We start from the raw sequence: 24,019 nt of genomic DNA on the forward strand, positions 1-24,019 counted from the left end.
TGCACATTTATATATATATGTACACACAAACTCCCTCCAACATATTTCATATGAGTCACTGAAGAGCTTTTTCCTTGCAAATTACATTAACATTAAAAAAACCCAGCAATAGAAATAGATTTTCTATTACTAGCATTTTATGAACACCATAAAATCAATAGAATATATAAAGAATTTGTTTAGGCCATATTAAATATTATGTCAGTAGAATGAGCAAAGTGAACTGTGGACATTCTTTGACTGATTCAGCAAATTTGGATCCATCATGTTCAGCAAGTGTGATTCATTTCATAATATTCTATAACAAAGCTGAGCTCCAGAAGCTTGCTCCTGGAATTATTATGATAACTCTGAACTCTGTCATGACTTTTGACCTTTACCTTGTCCAGATTTTCCTAAAAGGCAGGAGAAGGAAGAAATTATGGCCTGAATGTTATTTTCAGCTGACACAAAAATTATATTAGACCAAACTTTTTAGCTCTTGTAAATACATTCAGCTTATTCTGTTCAAGTTAACAGATCTTAAATATCACTTTAAAGTCACAGAATTTAATTTTCAAAAAGCAGACACTGTAAAGCAGTATGATGTCTTTGGGAAAACTAAAGCAATTAAGGAACAATACACAGCCTTGCTTGCTTCTTGACAAAGCATCAAACCTCTATTTTGGCAGCTTATTCAGAAAGAAAATGCTTGGCTGAGAGAATAACAGGATTCTAAACAAAATATATTAAAATATTTTTCTGTATTTCTGTCTGTTTAGATTTTTCTCAAAACAGGAAAGATATTTTACAGGGACAAATATTTCCACTGCCATTGAATGAGCATTGCTTCCTTTCCTGCTATTAAAATACTGGATCTGGTACTCCCCTTAGGATTTACAATATAACTTCAGGAAGAAAGGTTAGTTAATGAGCATGTAACATGTTTACTTAGCCTAAACTGAACTTAATTCTAAATAAAGGAAAAAAATGTATCAAAAATCTAGAAAAAAGGCAGACAAAAACCACATTAATATTTTTAAAAATATGTATCTTACTAGCACCTCTGGAAAACAAACTACCAAAACACATAAAGAAGTATCATTTCCTATGCAATGGAAACAACCTTTCCCTTGCAAAGACAGAAAATTTTCTCAAATTCAATTCTATTTTACAAATCTTGTAACATCAAATAATTGATATATAACACTGCTTAACAGCTTTCCTGTCCATAATGCAACCACAGTATAACTGGGGATAGGATGGCTGGGGAAAAGCCCATTTCATGCTTGACATGACACTGTTCACAATAGCAGCACCCTTGTAGTTGGATCAGAGCACAGCCCTCTCCAGCAATAATGCGACTTTCTGTCCGAGTCCAACTATGCTAAGAGTTACTGATGACAATCTCGAACAAAATAATCATTAAATCTTCCAAAACACTCCTATGAGTGGACAAGGGTTGTAAGAAGGACAGACACCAAGCAGCAGTTCTGACCTTGAAAGAAAACTATTGATTGGATTTTGCCTTGTGAAAGGAAGGAGGGAAACTGAAACCAACCATTCTGAATCATTAATGAGCTCCCACAGCATGGTCCTAGCTCCAGTTTTTTACATATCCATGTGCATTTTTCTTTCGGCTTCCTAAAACTAGCCCATATGCAATCTATATATTAAAAGCAACTATAAATTCATTCAAGACAACATGAAGACAACCTCTAGACAACCCCTCTAAGTTTTGTGTATGTCAGACTGTGTAACACTTAACAACATAAATGTTACATATACTTTTAAATACACACACACATATATATATATGTATGTGTGTGTGTATGTGTTTACTCATGTTATGTAATTACAGTAAATGAGTAAAAGATGCTATAAATTGCCTGTGCTACTACTATGTTTCTGTTTGTACCACTGAGGCATCATGTGACTTTCCAGTCTTTTGATAATTCCTAGGACTGAAAGAGCTTTGAGCATATTTTCTGTGAGGAATTTGGCCCTAAAAAAAGAAGACGTTTATGTTGTTGATTTTTAAAGAAAAGCTCGTTATAGAATGAAAATAAAATTATATGAAGAGTTATAATTTGTGTGGCAGGAAAAATTCAAATATATGTGACTAAAGTGATAGAGAGAAGTAAATAGGGAGCAGAAAGCCTACTATTAGACAAAACATAGGAAGGTGTGTGATTATTTTCTCCTTATTTATCTTAAATTTTACTCATCCTCCTTCTTACTGAGTTTTACCTCCTCAACATATTCCTTAGTTTTTCTTCTACAGCCTCTTTTCCTACGAATTGTCTCCAACTGCTTTTCTTCAGTAGGTCCAGCTACAGTGCTATTTACTGTAACACAAAGCATCCTCCTTTGCTCTTGGTTCATCTAGCAGTCCTAAAGAAAATCATTCCCTATTAATGGACTTCTACACAGAGTAATAACTTAGTTTATAAAACTACTTTTCTGATACCTTTATTAAACAAATCAACGATGTTAAAAATGGGAACCTATTATGCCAAGATTTCTTTTTAAATGCGATCAAACCAAGTGAGCTTGAAGAAAAACCTCCAACAGCCACATGATCATTGACTGTAGGAATTTCCTCTTAAAGAGATGCAGCCCATCAAAAACCAGTAGGGTGCAAATACGAAATGATTTTTCTGTTCACCATCCACTACAAGAAGGAATAAATGTGATGAGTCCTGTCTTCACTGTCACACAGCAGTGCATTAGCAGAAGTATACAGGCTGTGTCAGCACAAAGGAGTACACAGTGTTGTCCAAGACAGTGAGTTCACGTGTGAGAGAAATTGGCTACTTTCAAAACATCCATGTGATTAGTTTCCCTTTAATTGCCTATTTAATTACCAATACTTTCACTGTCTAGCAATTAGAAATGTGATCTTTACCAAGGATAATATGGTAACATTGACAAAGGTAGGAATTGCTACTACTGGAATTAGATTCAGTTGCCTTCTACACTAATAGGATATAAAAACTCACCACAGTAACACTGCAGTTTCTGTACTTAATAATTACAGAAATAATGTCATGAGATAATACGTCAACCATTATCTTACACCAAGTATATAGAGGATTAAAAATTCTATACTGGAATAATTGCATTCAGAAGGAGATTATCTCTTTAGCCCTGAACTCTGAAATACAACACCACTGCTCACACCATGGAAATACATTTTTGTATACTAGCAAAAAAAAAGTCCAAAAAACATTGAAAGAGCATAGGTAAGAAACCTATACAATGAAACACACTCATTAGGTAAGAGGGAAAGAGATGAGTACAACACGCAAAGGACAATGCACAAATCCACTCTAGCAAAGCCAGAAATAAATGCCCCTTCAGTGCTAGCACAAAACTCCTGTATGACCACACAGTAATTTCAGCAAGAGCTTTATAACTGGAATTACATGGTGTTACACAGAAAAAGAAGAATCATTCCCAATGTTTTTGTTCAGTTTACATTTGTGCTCTAGCTCTGTCTGTTCCAAAAGTTTCAAGCAATGAATGATGAGGTGTTACAATGCCATGAACTGGCAATATCTAAATGCCATATCCAAGGGTCTGTAACACCTATGAATTAATTCTTTCTGATAAAACCAGAGAAATAATATTCTAAATCAAAATACCATTATTAAATATCTCATTTCCATTACATTTCAAATTAAAAACTTTCCCACATTGGTTACATGGCTGTATTCAGCCCCATGGCTGTTTTTATACAAAATCAAGGAGGAATAAAAGGCAGTGAAATATATCTCCATAAAAAAAGTTTACAGTCTTAGCTATAACTACTACAGCCACCTAACTACAGGTCAGAGAGGACTTGTAATAATTTGCAAACAATGATCTCCATACAATCCTATATGTAAAGTCATTTACAGACCAAGGGCAAAATTTTCCCCTTCTATGCATGTTACTAATCTGCTGTCTGTGGAGTCTATCACAGTGCTGATTCTGCACTGACAGGTGGCTCCTATTTCCATCAGTGGTGTTTGTGGTGCTGAAAAAGCAGTAAGACAGGCTAGGGCAAAGAGATTTGTATCACTGCTGGTTGAACCCTACAGCACCCAACACCATGCCAGAACAAGCCATGCTTCTAATTTTACACAGCTAATCCACAGTTCTAATCAGTTGCTTCTGCATGAACAATGATTTGCACATGGTGGGTGAGAGAAGCCTCATTTTTTTGCATTCATTATTTTAATTGTACATATTGTACACACTGAAATTCAGTGTATTCATTGAAATAGAGAAAAGTCTGGCTGCTGATTGCATTTGTTACTGTATTCTTGGATACTTTCACATCCAATCTTGTGGCTGAATGCCACTGTACAGATCTTTGCTATCTCAGCTTCCTACCTTTTTGATCCCATAGTGGCTGTGACAAAAGAAGCACAGTTCTTGGCCCTGCATCTTTAGTGACATTGATCTGGCCTTGGTGCATCCCAGGTTGAAGGTTAAATATTTTAATTTTTTTTTTTTTTTTTTTTTTTTTTTTTTTTTTTTTTTTTTTTGTTTTGTTTTGTTTTCTTAAAAAGGTGTGTTGGAATTCAAGACTGCAGATTCATTGAGGGGCACCATACAGGTGACTGCAGGACACTATTAATAACTAAGCAGAATAACTAATAATCACTCACAACAGAAACACAGATGTCTTCCTCTGGTCCCATGATATTATTTTGAAACACAGATAGCTTCTGGTATCAAATTCCACACTAACAAACCAGCTTCACGACAGTACAGTTCCACTGACTGCAAGAGCTTCATTTCAGTTTGGCAGCCTTTAGGAACAAGAAAAAAGCTACCTTCCCAAGCTTTCACTCTGCTGTTACTGAGCTCAGAGCAGCTCCTTGGCCCAGTCATGGTGACCAGACAAAGTCTGGCAGTGTTTGTAAAATACTTGTAAAAGATGCATTTCCAATGCCATCCACACTTAGACAAAGCTCTTCCATTGTTGTTCTGCAATACATTACCTGGCCTCTCTCCTATGTCATCAGAGACGATACTCTCCACAGCTCTCAATCCTTTCCCCTCAGGGTTTTCTTTTGCTTTCATTCCTTTCTTCACTTTCTCACTGATTTTTTTTTTTTTTTTTTTCTCTTCATGATATCAGGAACCATTTCAAAGCCTGGTTGGGACTTTCCCCAGACAGACAAGAAATCACACTATGCCTGTTTCAGAACTTAAATGAATCTCACCTTCCTCATCACAACCAAGTATGCCATCTTCAATCCCCGCAACTCCTACACAGCTCTGGGCTCCTATCTTAGTCCCTTCACACTCTTCTCTTTGTATTCAAAATATAATCAATCCTTCCAGTACAAAATTGGAAAAGGGTGTGATTTTTACCTTCTTTGGTTTGCCTCCTCTTAGTTACACAGAAACCTTTTCCTCTTTCTTCATCACAACTTCAGAAATTCCCTACCTGCACACCTTTTCTAGTCTTCTCACCTGGACCTGAAGTCCTCCTCTTGTGTATTTCCTTGCCTCTATTTTCACATCTCCCTCATTCTCTTCATCACTTCTCAGGTCATCTTGTATAACATCAAGCTTGGGCTTTATGGTTGTTTTTTTTTTTTTTTCTGGAAAAAAATAATCCCATTTCTCTCTGAAACTATTAACTCTGTTTTTTATTGTGCTCAATGAGTGATTTGCAGGAGGGTCACCCACTCTTGTTCTTGGACTATTAGTCTTCTGACTAATATCCAAAACCTTACTCAGCCCATGACAGCTGACCCATGACTCTTACTCTTGACCCATGACAGTTATTTCCTGCTATTTTAACATATCATTCAGCTTCTGTGCTTAGAGTTTTGCATGATTTACAGTTCAGAACTATTTGTTCAATCAAAACTATCACACACTACACTTGCTAACCATACAATTATTTAATTCCTTACAGTCTGTCTCAGAAAGGAGAAAATATAATATCCTTCATGAAGTAGTAGTCAAGATGACACTAGTATGTGGAATCTCCAACGACATGTACTGCCATGTAAGACAGATGAAGATCTACACAAAGAACTAGAAAACATTGTCTTGCAGAAAAGGAAAACTGAATCTGTTTGCTCTGCTTGCAATAATCATGCAAAATCAAGGGAAGTTTCTTTTCCATATTTTTCCATCCAAGATCTATGATCTTTTAGACCTTTCTGCATAATTAGCAACCCCTTTTAGTGAAATTAAAAAAGAAAAATGTGTCAGAATAGCAATCGCATTCCAAAAAATGTGCATCATAAGCAGTGAAGCCGTGCAGTATTTTAAAAATTGATGTATTTGGGTTTTAAGACTAAAGTATAACTTACTGGACAAATTAAAACCATGACATTCTGCCAAATGAAGCAGCAAACTCCCTCTTCCATAAGATTTTTGTAGCTAAGACAGAGAAGAATTGGTCCTGGTTCATATCTTGTCCCGAGCAGGCTCAGAAGAGACCTTATTACCTGGGATTCTTCGCTCTTACCTTTTTTTATGTCCTGCCATGTTTGGAAGCAGTAATACCACAAACCACTCATATTTCATTCCCTATTTAAGAAGCTATTTAAGAATCACTCTAAGATGTTCCATTCATCCAGAATCCAGTGTTACAGTGCCAAGGTCAATTGAGGAGCTAAAGGCCAAGATTAAGTTCCACCTGTTCTCTGGGAGGATTTAGTTTCCAATGTTACTTTCCCAGATGTACATGGAAGGTGACACAGCCAACCACAGGACCTCTGCATGCAGTTTTTCTCTAAAGAAATGCTGACTTCCATCAACCTAAATGAGTCTGATTCCCATCTACACTCATTTACTGGCAGAGCAGTTAAAAGGGCCATAGCATTAAAGAAACATTCTGGCTCATTGACCTTTTTTTGTAATTTATGAAGGACACTACAACCACATCAACATATTCAGATACCAATGATGCATTCTATGCAGCCTAGTTCTTCATCCCCTTCAAAAACACCCCCACTTAGCAAGGCTACTACTTCAGTTTAAAATATCAAGACGTCTCTTTGACTAAGTAACAGACACTGAATTCTGAAGCTGCCACTGTAGCTTCAGAAGGGTTTTTTTTTTTTTCCTCCTTACATTGAAGCAAACAAATTTGTGATCAAGTTGCTGTACTGTAAGAACACATCTCAATTAAAGCATTTCCATAATATTGCTCACAATCCTGATTGCATTTTCAGGATTGGAACGGAGGAGAAAGGTTATCAGTAGTCACCCACAATGGAATGTAGTTGGAAAAAAACAGAGTACCTAATCAGCTAACTCTGAAGTACCTAATTAAAATTTACATGATCTTGAAACTTAGGAGAGCTGAAAGAGGCACTAGAAAACCCTCAGAAGCTCTATACCTTGTTCTTAAAAAGCAAATAATAAATGACAGGAATTAATTTGGTGTGCACAGAGTATAGGAGCTCAATGGTAAGGATCACTGCTCAAGTGACTGCAACCAAGCCAGCTGGTTTACATAACAGTGCACATGAACATCCTTTTACTACCAGTGGTGGTCAGTGAGAACAGTGCCTAGCTTTACACTTCATCCAGTCAAAGAACCTGCTTGTAGACGCATAGGTTTTACTTAGTAAAAACATTGTCCTGACTGCTGGGAGCAAATTAAAGTTTGTGAAAATTACCCCGGCCTCAAAACCTTATCACTTAAATGCTACGTGACTAATACTGAATGTCTACTGTAGCATGAACACTTTTCAGAGAACATGGATGGGTAACAGCCAATTGCATAAAGAGTGCAAACACAAGGAATCCCTCTTCCTTTAGCACCAGGGGGGTACACACTGTCAGCTCAGAGATGCCACAGGCAACACAGGCTGGCAGAAAAAGACAGTCTCATTCTTCTCCCAGGATTATCAACTCCTCACTATTCAAATTTGACACACTTGGGCCTGAGCTGTGCAACTGGACAGGCATTTCCAGTCCCCACAGGAACATGCAGGCTCTGACCTGACCTGAACTGTCTGAACACACCTACTGGATTCCCAGAGGATCAGCTGTCTTTTCCACTGCCCGGAGGAAGACCAGACCCATCTACACCACCACTGGATCTTCTTCAGAGGAAAGCTCCACCTTTCTACAGGATCACTACTTCAACAGAACCACATCTCTCACTGCAGGAGGACTGCAGCCACCATTGAATCAGGACTGCTACCAACACCTTGACCGTGTCAGGTCGTATTCTGACTCTGTCAGTGGTTTCTTTTCAGTTTATTTTGTACTATTGCATTTGTATTTTTAATTTTCCTAGTAAAGAATTGTTATTCCTATTCCCATATCTTTGTCTGAGAGCCCCTCACTTTAAAAATTATAATAATTTGGAGGAAGGGGGTTTAAATTTCCCACTTCAAGGAAGGCTCCTGTCTTCCTTAACAGAAACTCATCTTTTCAAACCAAGACAAACATCTATCACCCTGCCTCTGACATGAGCCAAAAGCATCTGCCTGAGGGATTGTGTTAGCACAGAACGAGTGCATACCAGAACACCTTTGCCACACCACATCACAAAGACTGCATGTACCTTTGTGCTTAACAGCTGTATCGCTGAAACTCACAGCTGCTGGGCAGGAATAGGCCCTGTGCTATCCACCTGACTCACAACCTGCACTCTTAAGGTACCTGGGCTTTACTAAGCCACTGGAAGGTTGCATGATGTCTTGTGATGGCAGCAGAATAATCTGCATAAATGTTTGCCTGGAGCATGCTGGGAGAGGCCACTGCAAAAGCAGATGAAATGCACAAGCTTCAGGCACCATGAGAAGCTGCTACAACACCTGCCTAACTGGCAAGCCAGCATTCAAAAGTACAGAATTAGGAATTTAGCAAGGGAGGCTCTCCACTATTCTCCAAAATGACTGACAGCAGTGAGAGCTTACAGGCCTCCAAGGCCGTGGCAGAAATATTTTGCTTGTGGTAGCCACAAAGACACGATATGACCTTCTAATTCGAAGGTTTTAATTTGACCTTCAAACTACTAGAGAGACATTCAACAAATGCACAACTGCTTCAGCCAGCTGAAGACAGAAAACATGGACAGCTCAGAGTGCATATCCCCACAAGCCACAGGAGAAGAACAGATAACAATGCAGCTTCAGAAGCTGTGTGGCAGAACACTCCAAGGGTCCAATAAAAGCAAGGGATGTCAACAGGTTCTGGTTCAGACTCTTGTGCAAAAATGAATGTTATTATAAGTCACATTTCTGTTGCTGCCTGTTGCTACAAGTCAGAGATGTAACTTTCTGAAAGGGCACAAACCTGTCCTGGAATACCTTTGGTAACAAAAATTTCAGCTGTGGCCACCAGCTCCTATGCCTGAGACCTCCTGCATGAAATAAAGGGTTCTGGTAACTCAATTTACTGCTTTTTAAGGAATGCTTTTCTCCCAGTTTGAATTACATCTAAATTACATCTAAAGTTAAAATTTCTCTTACTTTAAAGGCCATACATGGTATGTCTCCATGTTGGGGATGGCCCTGTCAAATGTGGAGGCAAATCTGTGATCACACTCCTCACAAGGGTTACAAATAGACTCCCTCCAGCTTCAGATGCTTCCACATATGCTCTACAGAAGAGTTGTGGTAGTACAGAAATTGTGCCACAACTGTAGGCTGTCCTCTTCTTATGGAAATTATGCCTTTAAAATCCAAAATAGCTATGAGAAAAAGGCCTGAGTTCTCAGACATGCCAGCTCTGTAATACCACACCATCAATGCTCAGAGCAGGCAAGAGGCAAAGGGGCTAATAGAGGAAGGAGGACCACAGTCACGACTGGTTGGCCAAAGTGCCAAGAAGACGTGAAACTTCATGACAAAGAGATTAATAGAACAGGCCAGAAGAAGAGAGTCATAGGCCAGAAGGGGCCTTAAATATCGCCTGGTTTCAACCTTTTTGCCATGGGCAACCTTCCACTGTCCCACACTGCTTAAAGCCCCATCCAGCTCGGCCTTAAACACTTCCAGGGATGAAGCATGCACAACTTCTCTGGGCAACCTGTTCCAGTGCCTCACCACCCTCAAAGTAAAAAATTTCTTCCTAATATCTAAACTAAACCTACATCTTTCAGTTAGTTCACATATTTTGTCATCTGTCAGGAAAAGGTGAAGGACTTTTTATAAATACTTCTTTTATGTTTACATAACTCCACCTTGTGATCCAGGGTATTCAGCCATGCCAGACAGCTGAAGGAACAGTGCATTAGCCTTTGACACCATGAAGAAAACTAACATCGGCTAAATTAGTTCCTAGATAGTTTGTCCATTTTACTTCAATATAAAGGATCCTGTTACATTGCTGCTTTTCTGACCTCTTTTTTAAGAAGCTTCAAAAAAATCAAACAGAGTAAATGAGAAAGATTCTCAATCTTGCCCTAATTTTTTTTTTTTAATTTGAAAGACAGATCTCATTTTCCTAAATCTGGTCATTTCCAGGCTAGAAGTGCCATCAAGTCTTCCTGGTTTCTGTTATTGGCAAAGCAAACAGCACTAAATGGGACAAAACATGGCAGAGTACAAAACAGAACGAATTACAGACTCTTCTTTAACAAGGCAATTCTGATACAAAAGAGGCATCAGGACAAAATGGACTTTGAGGGCAGCACAAAAAGTTCTTTCATTAGGATGACCACTCCTATGTCACTCATGATCCATATATGGAGGAAAAAAATTAATTATATATAACACACTATTCTGATCCTTACACTGGATTATCTTCCAACTTGAGGACTGAATGTAAACCTAACATTTAAAGTACAAAAATGTGAAAGACTGGAATACTGACCACTCTGAGACAGCGAGGCATACTGATATTGCACCAGTGAGGAAGCATTGAGAGGTACAGTATCTCCAGAAAAACAGCAATTGAGAAGAGCTATGAGTCACTTGGAAAAGATGTGTTTAGCTACCAAGAGAACATTTGGGGGGTTTCACTGGCTGCAGTGAATTAATCACTAATGTGCAATGCTGATCCCAGGTTATAGACATTCTGGAAGACGCTAAACATGCATCAGGGTGTGTGTGTGTGAAAAAGAGATATAAAAAGCACCTATTCATTGAAATTATAAAATCTTATTTGAACTTTTTCCCAGAACTGAAGTGGTTTTCCCAAAACTAAAGTGTTTCTTTCAGTAGATATTCAAGAAGCTTGACTACCTTTTGTCTTGATTTTTCTTAATTCTTCTAAATTTTTGTACTTCTTCATTTCTTCCTAAGATGCAACAGCACTGCTGCAGTAACAGTTTTACAGAACTTCTTGTTTTTCTGAAAGAAGAAACACCATAAACATCACCAGCTCATCCTGCTTTGTGCTGAGGGTTGGACTAGACACTTGCAGAGTGCCTGTTAGCCTCAGCTGTTCTGTGGAAAGTCAGTTCAACTTGGCCCAGCCTTCGAGAGAAACCTCTCCTGCCAGTCACTTCCACATCAGCTTTTTCCTGGCGATCATACAGTGTGCCTCATTTCTACCAAGAATACCTTCTATTTATCTAACATTCATGTTCCAAGCTAGAGTGTTTAAGAACTGCTTGGTTTATCATTAAATTTTCTAGCATTGTGCCTTCCCCAAAGGGAGATCAAAACCAAGCACATATGTACTTTATAGTAAATGGTGTTTAAACCATTGGAGAACTGGGACAACTCAAAGATAGATAGATAGATAGATAGATAGATAGATAGATAGATAGATAGATAGAATGAATATAGGCCAGCTTTGCTGTTCTTTAGTAATTTTCCTTCGTTCTGATTCACTGATTTCTATTTCATTTGATGAAACTCTGATTCTTCACTCTGATCACAGGTAAACTTGCCATTATCATGAGCTACTTTCTCTCCACTTTCCATTCCTCTCATCCTCATTTCCTCCTATATCCCATCTCATTTCTTTCTAAAATTCTCCATGGGCTAAATCAAAATTTGCCCTCACAAAGTAACACATTCCCAAAATAGCATGACCTGCATATGGGCAAGAAGTTCATAAACAAACAGGTGAGAATTCACCCTTTGTGCATAAAAAACCAAAGGAGAAACTGGAAAATAAAGACCTGTGAAGCAAATGTGGATGTATATTGAACATGGGGGTGGGACTCTGCAGATTAAACTTCTAGGACTGTCTTATTCTTTCATTACCTTGAACTAGGAGCTCTGCTATTTCTGTGTGCCTCAGCCCATACCAAGGTAACATCATTAGTGAGCTTCATTTTCAGCTCTCCACTTTTCTACTGTATCCATACTTTCTATTCAATCTCTTTTAATTTCATCTCTAAGCTGTCCTCTACTCAGCATCTCCCCACTTCTCCATTTCACTTCATACACACCACATACATGCATATTCCTTCATCCCATCACCTGCTTGTATACTCTTTTAAGGGGAGGGGGAATGAGATACAACAGGTACTTGTTTACACTTGCTTTCCTTATTTTTCACTTGTAATGGCCATGAGGTCTCAGATAATTTTTCCTTTGTACACAATATCACTGCTAATAATACCACCATAGTAGTCTGAATCATGTAAAGCTCTAAGCAAGCAACTCCTTTTCTCCCTCAATCATTACAACTGAGTTTACATTTTCAATCAAAGAGTCAAATGCACCACTGCATCATTCAAAATTCCCCAGTTCAGATCTGAGCTGTCTTCATAAATCTTGTGTTTAATATGAGGCATCATATACTTGCTAGTTCCTATTACAGAAACAGCTATATTCTTTTATGGTGTCTTGCACTTTAGGATTGGACTCAGAAAACCTCATAGCAGACCAAAACAGACACCTGAGACCTAGAGATCAAATTTTATATGAATAAAAACAATGGAACTCTAAAAATGTCTAACAGTATGCTCTGTGACAGGGTAACACAGACCCAAACCAATGCAATAAACAGTGCACATGTTTTTATTATTACTGAAACACAAGAGAATGGTAACTTAAATATTTTAAGAACTTTGTAAAATCCTTTACATGAAATTACCTTCATGGATCAGTTAATATAAACTCTCATTCTTTGACACACTTATTGAAATTTTCTTCTTCAAAGTAACGTACTTAGAAGCATTAACAACTCTATCTTCCAAATGTTCATGTGGTAAAGCAATATTACAGCCCCCATTAACAAATGATGCACCTAAGACAGACAATTTATATGATTGGTCCATGACTACAGGGACTGGAATGTCAGTGTCAAACAATAAAAAAAGCTCCTTGTATGTAGTTCAGATGAGCAATATCATCATTGCCTTTACATTGTCTTCTCACTAAAAATACTGCAGATTTGAGCAGTATTTCTCAATCATTTTTCTCTTCATCTGATCTTACAACACTGACTCACATGAATTGATCCCTCTTTTATATTCTGCTCATTGACTAAGTAATGGAACATTCTAAAGATACTAAAGGATTGACACCCACAGAATTGGCATTTGGGTAGGTACAACACAGCACAAAATCACTTCTGTAGGTAAAAGTGGAAACTCAAAAAGCTCAGTATTTCAGTGACTTGCTGAAAGTCAAGCAGAAGATGTGTTCCCACTACAAAGTTGATCTTTTTAATGATTTGTCTGAAATGGCAAATTTGTAGCCATTACTACTACAAGCTTAGTGCATACCAATTTGAATATTCGGTCATACTTGTAAAACTGCAGATCCTTGCTGAATATGCAAAGCTTTCATTTTGTAATTGTTTTAGGATTAAAAGTCAAAGAAGTATTTCTATGTTAACTGAATTTAACTTTTCTCCTACTCTATAAGCAATAACCCAATTGCTTAAGCAAGACATGTAATGCATGAGTTAATAATAAACATAAAAACTCTCCCTTTTCCCAGATCAATACTTCAGACTACTCAGTGTCATTTAAACACTCCAAAATCCCAATTCTTCAATCACCACTGTGAATGAAGCAGAAGGGTTTTTTTAAGTCCCTTGCAATCAGCCCCTCTCCAACAACACGGTGAAGTCATGGAAACTGTACTAAAACAGAAAAACCAATGACCATTTGCTGTATGCTTACAGACAAGTAAGACAAGGAAGGTCTTTCCTGACAGCACTTAAGTACCACATTCCAACACAGTCAAAGGAATATGCAAAACTCTCAGACAGAATGGTAAGACAGTCTACTTTCACCTGGATTGTGTTTAGTCATGTAAATATGTTTTTTTTCAGTAAATAAGAGTTGAAGTCAGTAATTATATTATGTCATTGTGTCAGAAGGACAATTCTGCTTTGTAAGGATACTCTTACCATGCTTTTGTTCAGTGTTTCTTATCCAAACTGAAATACAGTAAGACAATTGAGAAATTTGCTGCAACTGAAATAAGTTCCAAGCTGCCTTCCCCTGTACTGACTTTTGGACCAAAGCTCAAAAAGTTACAAGAGGTTACAAGCAAATAAAATATAGTGAACTGTGACACACTGAGAAGAAGTTTCCTTCTGTTGGAATAACCAATGCTTTTATTTAAAAAGTTTTCAAGAATGTTCATGGCCCAAAAGATGTTACACAGATCACTTGAGAGAAAGAGCTACCAAGAAGCAGGAGAAAATATCATGTTTGGATTTTTGCAGGAAAAATCCATGGATGTGCTCCTAATTTTTAATCAGCTTGATGAAAGAGAACATCACTGTCATTGACAGTACAAATTTTAAACTTACACTCAAAAAAGTTGACAAGCAGCTAGAAAGAACTTTAAGGAAAGGTAGTATTTTGGGGTGTTTGTCCTAAAAGAGACACAGTTTTCTTTCCCAGATCAACCACACAATCTCATTACCTGATCACAGAAAGGTAAATTTCTGTACCTTGACTGGCTTAGACTTGCAAGTCTTTGAATGGGATGACATAGTCAGGATATATGTTTAGATACAGGAGGTAGTTCAGAGAGTGCATGAGGAAGGAGAAGCACATTTCAAAGCATGACATGCAAGCCCACAGACACGAGAAGATAGATGGCATTGCCTAAATACAATGTGAATTTCAGACTCTTTTTTCCCTTATCTTTGCATGCAGCTCAAGGCATTGACAGAAACTTCATACGAACATATGAAGAAAAATCTCTGTCACCCTACGTGGAACAAGTGCATACATGTTTCCCTTTACTTCTGTCAGTTTCTATCTGTTAACTTAGAAGACACTGGTTTGGGTGAGACTGGTTTCTCCTTCCTTTCTGACTTTGATAAAACCTACACAAACTCCATTAATTTCCATCAGTAAAGCTGCTGTGTAATACTCTTGTCCATGACTATCCACCTCCAGATTCCCCAGGAAGCAGGGAGTACTAGGAATTGTCTCGTCACTAAAATAGGAACAGCTGATATAATCAAAAATGTTTTCATCCTTTTAACTGAATAATGCTATTTTGAAGTTTATCCACTGATTTATCTTCCATCTGTTTTCTTCATACTTCCCTTCATGCTTAGTGGCATGATTAACATCTGCAAACTGTGTACTGGGCTGGTTATGCTGCAAACCATTTGGTTACTTCCATCATTATTCAACATGCAAAGTAGAATAAAACAGGATTAGAATTAGTCTTCCACAAATCCTCTCAGGGAGTTCACAAATGCTCCTTTGTCCTCTCTACTCCAGTTCCCTTCTCAGTTTTCAGTTTCATAAGCTGGTTAGATGGAGTCAGAAATAAACACAAAACGGTAAGAGCTGTCTTGGCAGCCTCCAGTGAATTCCCACCATAAGCATTTTCACATCCCACAGCAAGCAAGCAAGAAAGCAAGCCAAGGTGTTTCGTAAGAGCAACCCACAAGTCTTAACAAACACATTTAGGAAATTAAATGAAGCTTTCACCATTTATCCTACAGCATCTTGCAAGGGTCTAAAAACCTCACCTCTAGATCCAAGCAACAAAAAGCAGCTTTTCATACAAAGCTGCTGTCACTAGGTTCTGTATAAGAAGGTGTTTAAAATGTACACAAGCAGCAAAATAGAGAATTATATTTCACCAATTATTCTGATGAATTTTGCTATGGAAGTCTGAAGTCTAGCACAACATGGGAGTTTTTAGTACTAACTCTATTTTAAGACTCCTCTAGCACAGACCACAGATCTTTTCTGTACTAATACTGTTCCCAAAGTCAATCATTAGAAATTGCTATCTCCTCTAGCTCTGAAAGACAGAATAAAAAGAATTAAGGCAAGAAATAAAACAGCTGCTTCATACAGAACACCCTAAACAAAATGCTTCCGAGTGCTTTGTTTGTCCTCCTCACTTCTAAAAACACTCTATTACTACAATTTGGAAAGGTAACTGAGTAAAATGAACATACCCCAAGTTATTCTCTCACCTTAGATATACCAAATGAATAGAGAAAAGTAAGAAAATAGGTATAATTAATTTTTATACAACTTCCCAACAGACTTCGATGACATATTGATCGGTACTGCCAAAGAACTGGAAGTTCCCAGTGGTGCTCTCTAACACATAGACCTGACACTGTTCTGCTCCATATAGTACTGGAAAGAAGACCTCAAGGTGAGCTCTGTGGCAGCCTCAGCACGCGCAGTGCTTCCAGGTATGGGCAGCTCTGACACAGCCATAGCTCAAACCTGCCAGCTCCACATCTCTTTCTGGGGACTCAGTAACTGTCAGTCCCACACTCCAACTGTGCTTAAGCTCTGTAAATACAGAAGAACTCAGCAAAGACATAAGTCTAAGAAGAAGGCAGATGATACCCATGTAAAAGATGTGATAAACTGACATTTAAAAGTAGGAGGCATAAAACAATGTCTACAGAAGCTGCAGATGCCTGCTCTGAGCCCAAATGAGATGAAAATGTCATCCCTTACATAAAGATATTTCCTACAGGACACACAGTTACGTTAGCCTATATACATTTTTTTTTTCTAATTTTGAATGGAATGTTTTTCCAAATACGTGGTTACATGAAAAATAGCGTTAGTGACAGTTTGACTGCTGCAATTACTGAATGGTTACTTTGTTTTTTCCAAATTGCTTGCTGAAGAAGGATGCATAGACATTTAATGACAGGGTGTCTGAGTGACCATGTTGTGTTCTCAGAATGTAACAGAAAAAAGAAGCATAGCTTTCTGTGCATTTCTGCCTGATGTAACTCAGGAAGTTACTTCTTATGAATACAAAAATCACCATTAATTTTGGAGAGGATTTTTAAATCTCATTTTATAAATATTTTCCATGGAAAACTGGATATTTAGCTCCTTGCCATTTCCCTACTGAGACTGTATATTAAACTACCACTATAGTACACTCTTTGTACATGAAGTTTGGATTAATTTTGCTGTGACTGAATTAAATCGCAAATGCCTCCCAAGTTCTCAGGGAGCTGACTTGACCCTTTTATTCACAAATTCCAAGGTACACATTTAAATGTACTGATCAATAATAACTGAAAAAAACCCTTCTCATCATACTCACCTTATTTTTCTCATGTTCAAATACACCAAGTTATTTATTTCATATTTCAATTCTCAATACTTATTCATATTCATACTTACTTCATATGTCAATTCTCATATACTTACTTACTGCAGGCATTTCAGAGCAGGCAATATTTTCTTATTAGCCCAGGTATGTATCTATTTATATCTAATCTCAAGTCTTTAAATACTGTTTTAATATAAACTCAGTAATACTGATAATGATAAAAGAAGAGTTTCTGGGACTTTGTACTATGGATAGACCCAGACAGTGAACCTGAGGTGTGAATGCATGCTTTGGAGAAGTTTGAAGTCCACTTAAGGGACAGACAACAGTCACTTCTTTCTCATGAAAGATTCAAGAGTTATTTGTAACTCACAGCGACATTTCACCATTAAAAATAAAATAAACAATATGTATGAAGCCTTTTGGTAATTTCATATAGTCATTTCCATGAAATCATATTCTCATTAAAATATGACCTATATGAACAATTTTGCAACAAAGAACTACTCAGGTCAAACTTACTGATTAGGCAAGAGCACTATTTTTGTGACAAAGGCTGTATCTGAAGATATCAAAAAACAAGTAGCTTCCTGGAAGGTTGACACTACAACACAAAATAGAACTTTGTGCATTCTCTCTCAGGGTAGGGTTTATTTCCTATTTTCTTTAATAATGTTGTGTTGAAATATTTAATGTAAAAACCTAACAAATATTCAGCTTTAAAGAGCTAACATGAAGCAATTTTCACTGTTTCTCTCAATCAGCTCCCACCTGATTGAGCTTCCACCTACTTCAGCTCTCTAAATGCAGTTCAGAAAGCCTCGAACACAAAATTTAAGCTGAACTGTTCAGTCACAGACTAGCCTTCTGCTAAAACTCTGCAGCTCAATCCCACTGACTTCATGTTGCTATTCAGGATAATTCACAATGACTGTTCTTTTCTAATGCTACCCCAAAGAGCAGAGACATATTGGAAGGAAGTGAGAGACAAGATTACCATCCCAGCAGTTGATCTGCACCGACTATATTTCGGTTCTGCTCAAATCACATTTGTTCCAGGAAATCTACTCTAAACAGAATACAGGAACACAAAATATAGAGTAGATATCTCTGAAAGGAGCACTTACCAAGAGCATGTAAGCATTACCAAAATATACATCCAAGTGGTACTGTGTCATAAGCACAATTTAGAAGAAGGACATGAGATGAACAGGAGTTTACCAAAAGATTACTTACCATGTTCTCCACAGACCCTCATCTATATAGCTTAAGAAAAAACGCTCATCTCCTTTAGCACACTGCAAAGCATCTTCTAGGTCTCTCAGCAATACAACAGGTTGGATTTTTAAATTTCTTTTCAAAATTTCTTTTTCTTTTTAAATACAATTTCACCTACATCATCAGACACAGACTGATGATACTAGTAAAAGAATATAGTAATGGAGTTGTTGCAGGTTACACATACCTCCATTGTGTGACACATACCTCCATCTGGCTGTAAAATAAATAAATGAATAAATGAAAGGCTGAGATTTCCCCCTTCCACAGGGACATGGGTACTTGCATCTCTCTCCAGATGCTGCTCCCCAAGAAGCACATGAAAATGCATCTCTCAGAAAGCACCACTATGACAGGATCCACTGCAAATGCACCTTCTGCTCTTGTTGCTTCCCTATCACCTTAATGGAACAGTGTGGTACTGTCTAAACTACCTCTTACGTACAGCATAAATTCTCATAAGTCAAACTTCAATTTGAGAAATAAAATTCATTTCCTATCTTCCTACCTACACTGACTTAAGAAATATTTTACTGAAGGAATTGTCTCAGGAGGCTTTGCTGCAGCAGGCAAAGAAATGGTATTTATCCTAAGAAGAAAACAGAAGTAGAAGTGTTTGATCCAAAATCCTACACTGTCTATATCAACCTCTGCCATTACTTACCTGATGAATAATGAAAACATTAAATGTGGTGTAATTTAATGTAGCTGTTTTGACTGTTCCCGGTTCAGCAGACTACAGTCTCAGCTCATACAACCCACAACAATTCTGGAAGGTGTAAAACCAACCCTGCTTACCTTTCATCCCAAACTTAGAGTGTCTTCCAAACTTCAGAATAATGAGCGTTATTACTAAGCCTGTGCACACCAGTGCTGCAATTCCCACCACAACATACACCTAAAAAAAAAAGAGGACACAGACTTGTTTGTTTTGGTTTTGTGCCTTCAAAGACATCCAACATATATTAATCCAGTTATGAAAAGAGATTAATTTCAACTGGGAAACTTTTGCACTGAGATCAAAGAGTACAAAAAACAGACATGTGATGAGGTTTCTTCTATTCTGCAGAGAACACAGACTCAGACACTTACGAGAACTTTTTTAACATCCTACACACTCAAGGCAGGTGGGAGGAGTGTATATCACCTTTTTCCCTTCCAACAGTGTAGCATGTTACAAGAAAACACATAAGAGCAGCACATAGGAAAGAAAAATTTACTGTGGCTATGTTTGAATGCTCGTATAAATTATCTGGAGTGGCTGTGAAGGCTCCATCACTGGAAATATCAAAACTAGAGAGGACATAACCATACAGAACCATACTGGCCCTGCTTTAATCAGGGGAACTTGGACCAGAGGAGTTCCCCAGGTCCCACCTATACCACCTTGGCAATTCAATGACTCTCTTATCAAATGAGACAAGACTGTCTTGGATCCTCCCAATCTTTAGCACATTGTCCCAATCACAGTCTGCTCTCTGGCTCATGAATGCACACTCTCCTCTGCTTGCTGCTTTACAGAGTCACTGGTGGAGGGAGTCTGCAATGTCAACCAGGCTGGTAACCCACAATCAGTTTCCAACATTTCAGTTCAGGACAGCATGAGAGAACAAATTAGGAAGCCCATCAGCTCAGCCACTTGCACTAAAATCTATCACAAGCCATTTAATCAAAAACTTACATTAAATCATGTCTTAAAACATACAGTTAGATTTTGAAAATTCATTGCAGCATATCACCTCTATAACATGGAGGTGACTCATTGATGGGTATTCAACCAACAATCTTCAAATTACCTTGGGGGTCTTTGTTTTGTAAATGAAGATATGCTCTCCTTGACTAAAAATTAGATGCAAATTCATAGGCTAAAAACTTGAGAGTTTAGTTTTTCAGAAAAACAAGACACAAAACAGCAGTTTTACTTGAACTGAAAAGTGATTCACTCATTTAAAAAAAAATGGGGTAAGGACAAGAGTGGGGAGCACTGATTTTATTTTTCATCCTTTTTTTTTCCTGAGTTTTAATCACAACACAGTAATAGCTGTAGTTTTCTGATAGGCCCGAGTCTTATTATAGTGTCTGCAATTTTGTAAGTTGTATAGCCAAAAAGTCCACAAAGATCACAGATCAGGAAACAATGCATATACTTACAGTGATGCTATCTTCATTCTCTTTGTTGGAAACATCCGTTGAAGTGATTTGATTACTGTTATTTGTGGCATCTCCAAGATCATTAGGTGTGGTTTCATACTCTTAAGAAAGGAAAAAAATGTTGCTTTTATAACTTCATAATCTTGATGGGGAAATGTTTTTCTATATTATTTCTGCTCTGTAAGAAGGTAAGGCCACTATCAGCTTTAGGAATTTAAGCTCTTTGCTTAAAGAGCAACTCATAATTGCTAAAGAAGCCAAAATGTTTTGGAAGGAATCGCTGTGGCATGTAATTGAACAAATGTGCTGAGATTGATAAACATGAAAAAAAAAAAAAAGCAATCTACATCATGTGTATCCCTACTGGAAATACTAGAGTTAAATAAGAGCTCCATCCACAGAGCTATTTTTATGTGCTTCTGACTTCCCATTAAAAATGAAAGACTGCCCTCTACACTGAACTTCACCAGCCTTGTATTGAGTCAAATATAGGACAGTCTTAGAAAATAGCTTGAGCACTTTTGTTTTGCTGAGAAGAACTTGGCAGATGGGTTTCAAGCTATCTTACTAATATAAAATGTGAAATAGCTGTTTTCACTTGTTTAATAAATAATTTTTAAAAACCATGGTATATGGTTTTTATGGTATATAAAATGGTTTTATAGTATATGGTAACAGAGGTTATGATGTAACATTGCTATCATACTGATAAACCTTTAAAAATTAAAGTGCCTAAGATGGTATGAAGAAATTTGATTGATTTATCAAAATAATTACACTGATATGGCTGCAGGGAAAAAAACAGAACTACTCCATACAAAGAATGATCATGGCTCAATTATTTATAAGAACTTCAAAATAAAACACAGATATTTGAAATAAAACACAGAGTCCATGATCTCCTGAAAAAAATTATTCAAATGAGAGAAAAATAATTAAATGTTATATATATGAAGTTAAGATAAACATGCATTAAAATAAAATTTTAAAATGCATTTATTTTATTATTATATCTGGGAACACAAATAACACTTTAATTTCATGACTGTAATGTATGCAGATGAAAGAAACAAAGGGCAATAACTGCACCTATTATAAAATATACCTCCAGCACTGTAATTTAAGTTTACAATTAAATAGGTATTTCTTTACACGTTTTGATTAAAATCAGTGCCATAAGCCTGCAGATGAAATCTTAAATGTGAATTTGAAAAAGATCTTGCTAACTACAGCGGCATAAGCATTTCTGAGCCTGGAGCTCCCGCTGAGCAAGAACAGGGAGGGCTTGCATCTAAGCACTATTCTCCTTTAGCTCCCAAGGCCAATTTGGAGAGCTCAGCTGGCAGTGTTAGTAAGAACTTGCACTGGGCTTTTGATCTTCAGGCATGCAAGGACACATTTGCTTTCTGCAAAGCACTTGCAGGCTGCAGATTTTTTTTTTTTTTTTTTTTTTTTGCTACAGGAAGCTGTCAGCTACCTCTGGCACCAGTGCTACAGTCAGCACAGTCAGAATGTCTAAACAACTCACATAGTCTATTTTGGCTCTAAACTAGGCATGCCAAAGGACAGGACTCTTTCAAGACAAAATACATATTAAATACACAGAGCTTTCAAGAGAGAAAAAAAAAATCCTGAACTTTTACCATTTGAATTCTCCAACTTTGCTCTGCATCTCTGTGTGTGTAGCTTACCATGCAGCAAGGTTAGAGCAGCAGCAAGAGGAGAATGAACAGCATTCCTTGCTCATCCAGGTAGCACAATGGCTGCCTGAATGGCTCACCTGCACCTTGTCTGAAAGTCCAGCAGCCTGGACTTTCAGACAAGGTTCTGTGCTGACCATCTGTTACTGTGAGTACATCCTTTGCTAGAGAAGAGGTGGAGACTTCTAATTCATTATCTGCAGGCAAAGCCTGCTTTGTAACAAGTACTTCAGCCTAAAAAACTTGGGTTTCCTTTACAATTAGCTGGGAAAATTTTCACAAAGATGGTTTTGGCCAACCATCTATTTATTATTGTTTTATAAGACTAACATATAAAACAAGTATTTAGACCCTTTGCACTTTGCTGTTCTGGCTTTGTAAAACAAACTTTGAAGAAGGAAATTTTTTATTCACAATTTCACTTGTAAAGAACAGCTGATGCTATTTTTAGTTCTGTTTATGCTCAAGCCTGGTCTAAACTACTGGAAATCACACCCTGGAGGGCTAATGAAAACCACAGGTCTGGTCTGTGAATCCTCTGGGTGCCCTTCTATATTAAATTAGGCAAGAGCTAAGGTAGGCTACTTTGGTATACTGGTGGTATGCTGACATTGCTTGCTGTCTAACTGTGAATCATTTGTATTTGAGGTACTGCCAGATCTTCAAAGCCCCTTGAAATGGGTGAATCAGGCAAGGAAAATACATGTGACAGCTATCCAGCACAAGCCGGACTATTTGAGTTGAACAAATTCCTGTTCATTTCACTATGAAATCCTGACATAGACACTGAGCACTCCTACAGACAGGATAACGCCTTTTGACTCACGCTACATAAGGCTCATATTGCTTTAGGGCCAGGTTCTCTGGTGCTCTGTACCTCATGCAGCCACCAGTGACTAATAACAGCTGCAGTGATTTGCAGCTGATGCTGGCCAGTATTTTACAGCCATCTCACAAACAAGGTGCATGGTGGCTGGGATAGACACAACACCACAGTCACATCAGCACCAGGGGGTCACTCTGCACAATCATTCTGGGGTTTGGCAGATATGGGGCAGGTTGTCTCTCTCATGTTCACATCATGGCATGAAAGTAAGAACTCAGAGCCAAAGGAGCTGGCTTTGCACTCAATGTCCTGCTCAGACCCATGTGAGTCAGTTTATTTCTCTCAGTTAATTTCCAGACGGTGTCATGACAGCATTCTCTCTTTGTCTTTTCCAAGAGGTGCCGCAGAGGTGAGCTAGAGGCACAAGTCATTGCTCCACGCTTGCAGCAAGCAGTGCCCCATGCAGGCAGGACTCCCCTCAGCAAAATCAATGTCATGCAGCCTGATGTCACCTCATCAGATCTTCTGATTTCTCTTGTGTGTTCAAAATACTTAAGAAAAACATTTGGAAATTGCCTCACATCACAAGGACAGCAGTTTCAAACAGCAGAAAGAACAGCCAGAAATAAAGAGGAAGGCTGCCTTCACCAGGACTAGGTCTTGCAGGTTGTGATCTG

The 24,019-nt window shown here is 37.8% G+C and overlaps 1 protein-coding gene across 6 annotated transcripts in view; it reads right to left on the reverse strand.

Annotated features, from left to right (window-relative positions):
- Nucleotides 1-24,019, reverse strand: part of NTRK2 (neurotrophic receptor tyrosine kinase 2) — a 198,165-nt gene that overhangs the window by 120,863 nt on the left and 53,283 nt on the right. For all 6 annotated transcript variants that reach the window (XM_053968839.1, XM_053968844.1, XM_053968840.1 and 3 more), the window contains exons 10-11: nucleotides 20,817-20,917; nucleotides 19,464-19,563 (exon numbers count right to left, since the gene is read on the reverse strand). In XM_053968839.1, coding sequence (XP_053824814.1) covers nucleotides 19,464-19,563; nucleotides 20,817-20,917 — 201 coding nt within the window. The remainder of the gene's footprint in view (nucleotides 1-19,463; nucleotides 19,564-20,816; nucleotides 20,918-24,019) is intronic.

This window comes from Vidua chalybeata, chromosome Z (genome assembly GCF_026979565.1).
Source record: "Vidua chalybeata isolate OUT-0048 chromosome Z, bVidCha1 merged haplotype, whole genome shotgun sequence".
Lineage (NCBI taxonomy): Eukaryota > Metazoa > Chordata > Aves > Passeriformes > Viduidae > Vidua > Vidua chalybeata.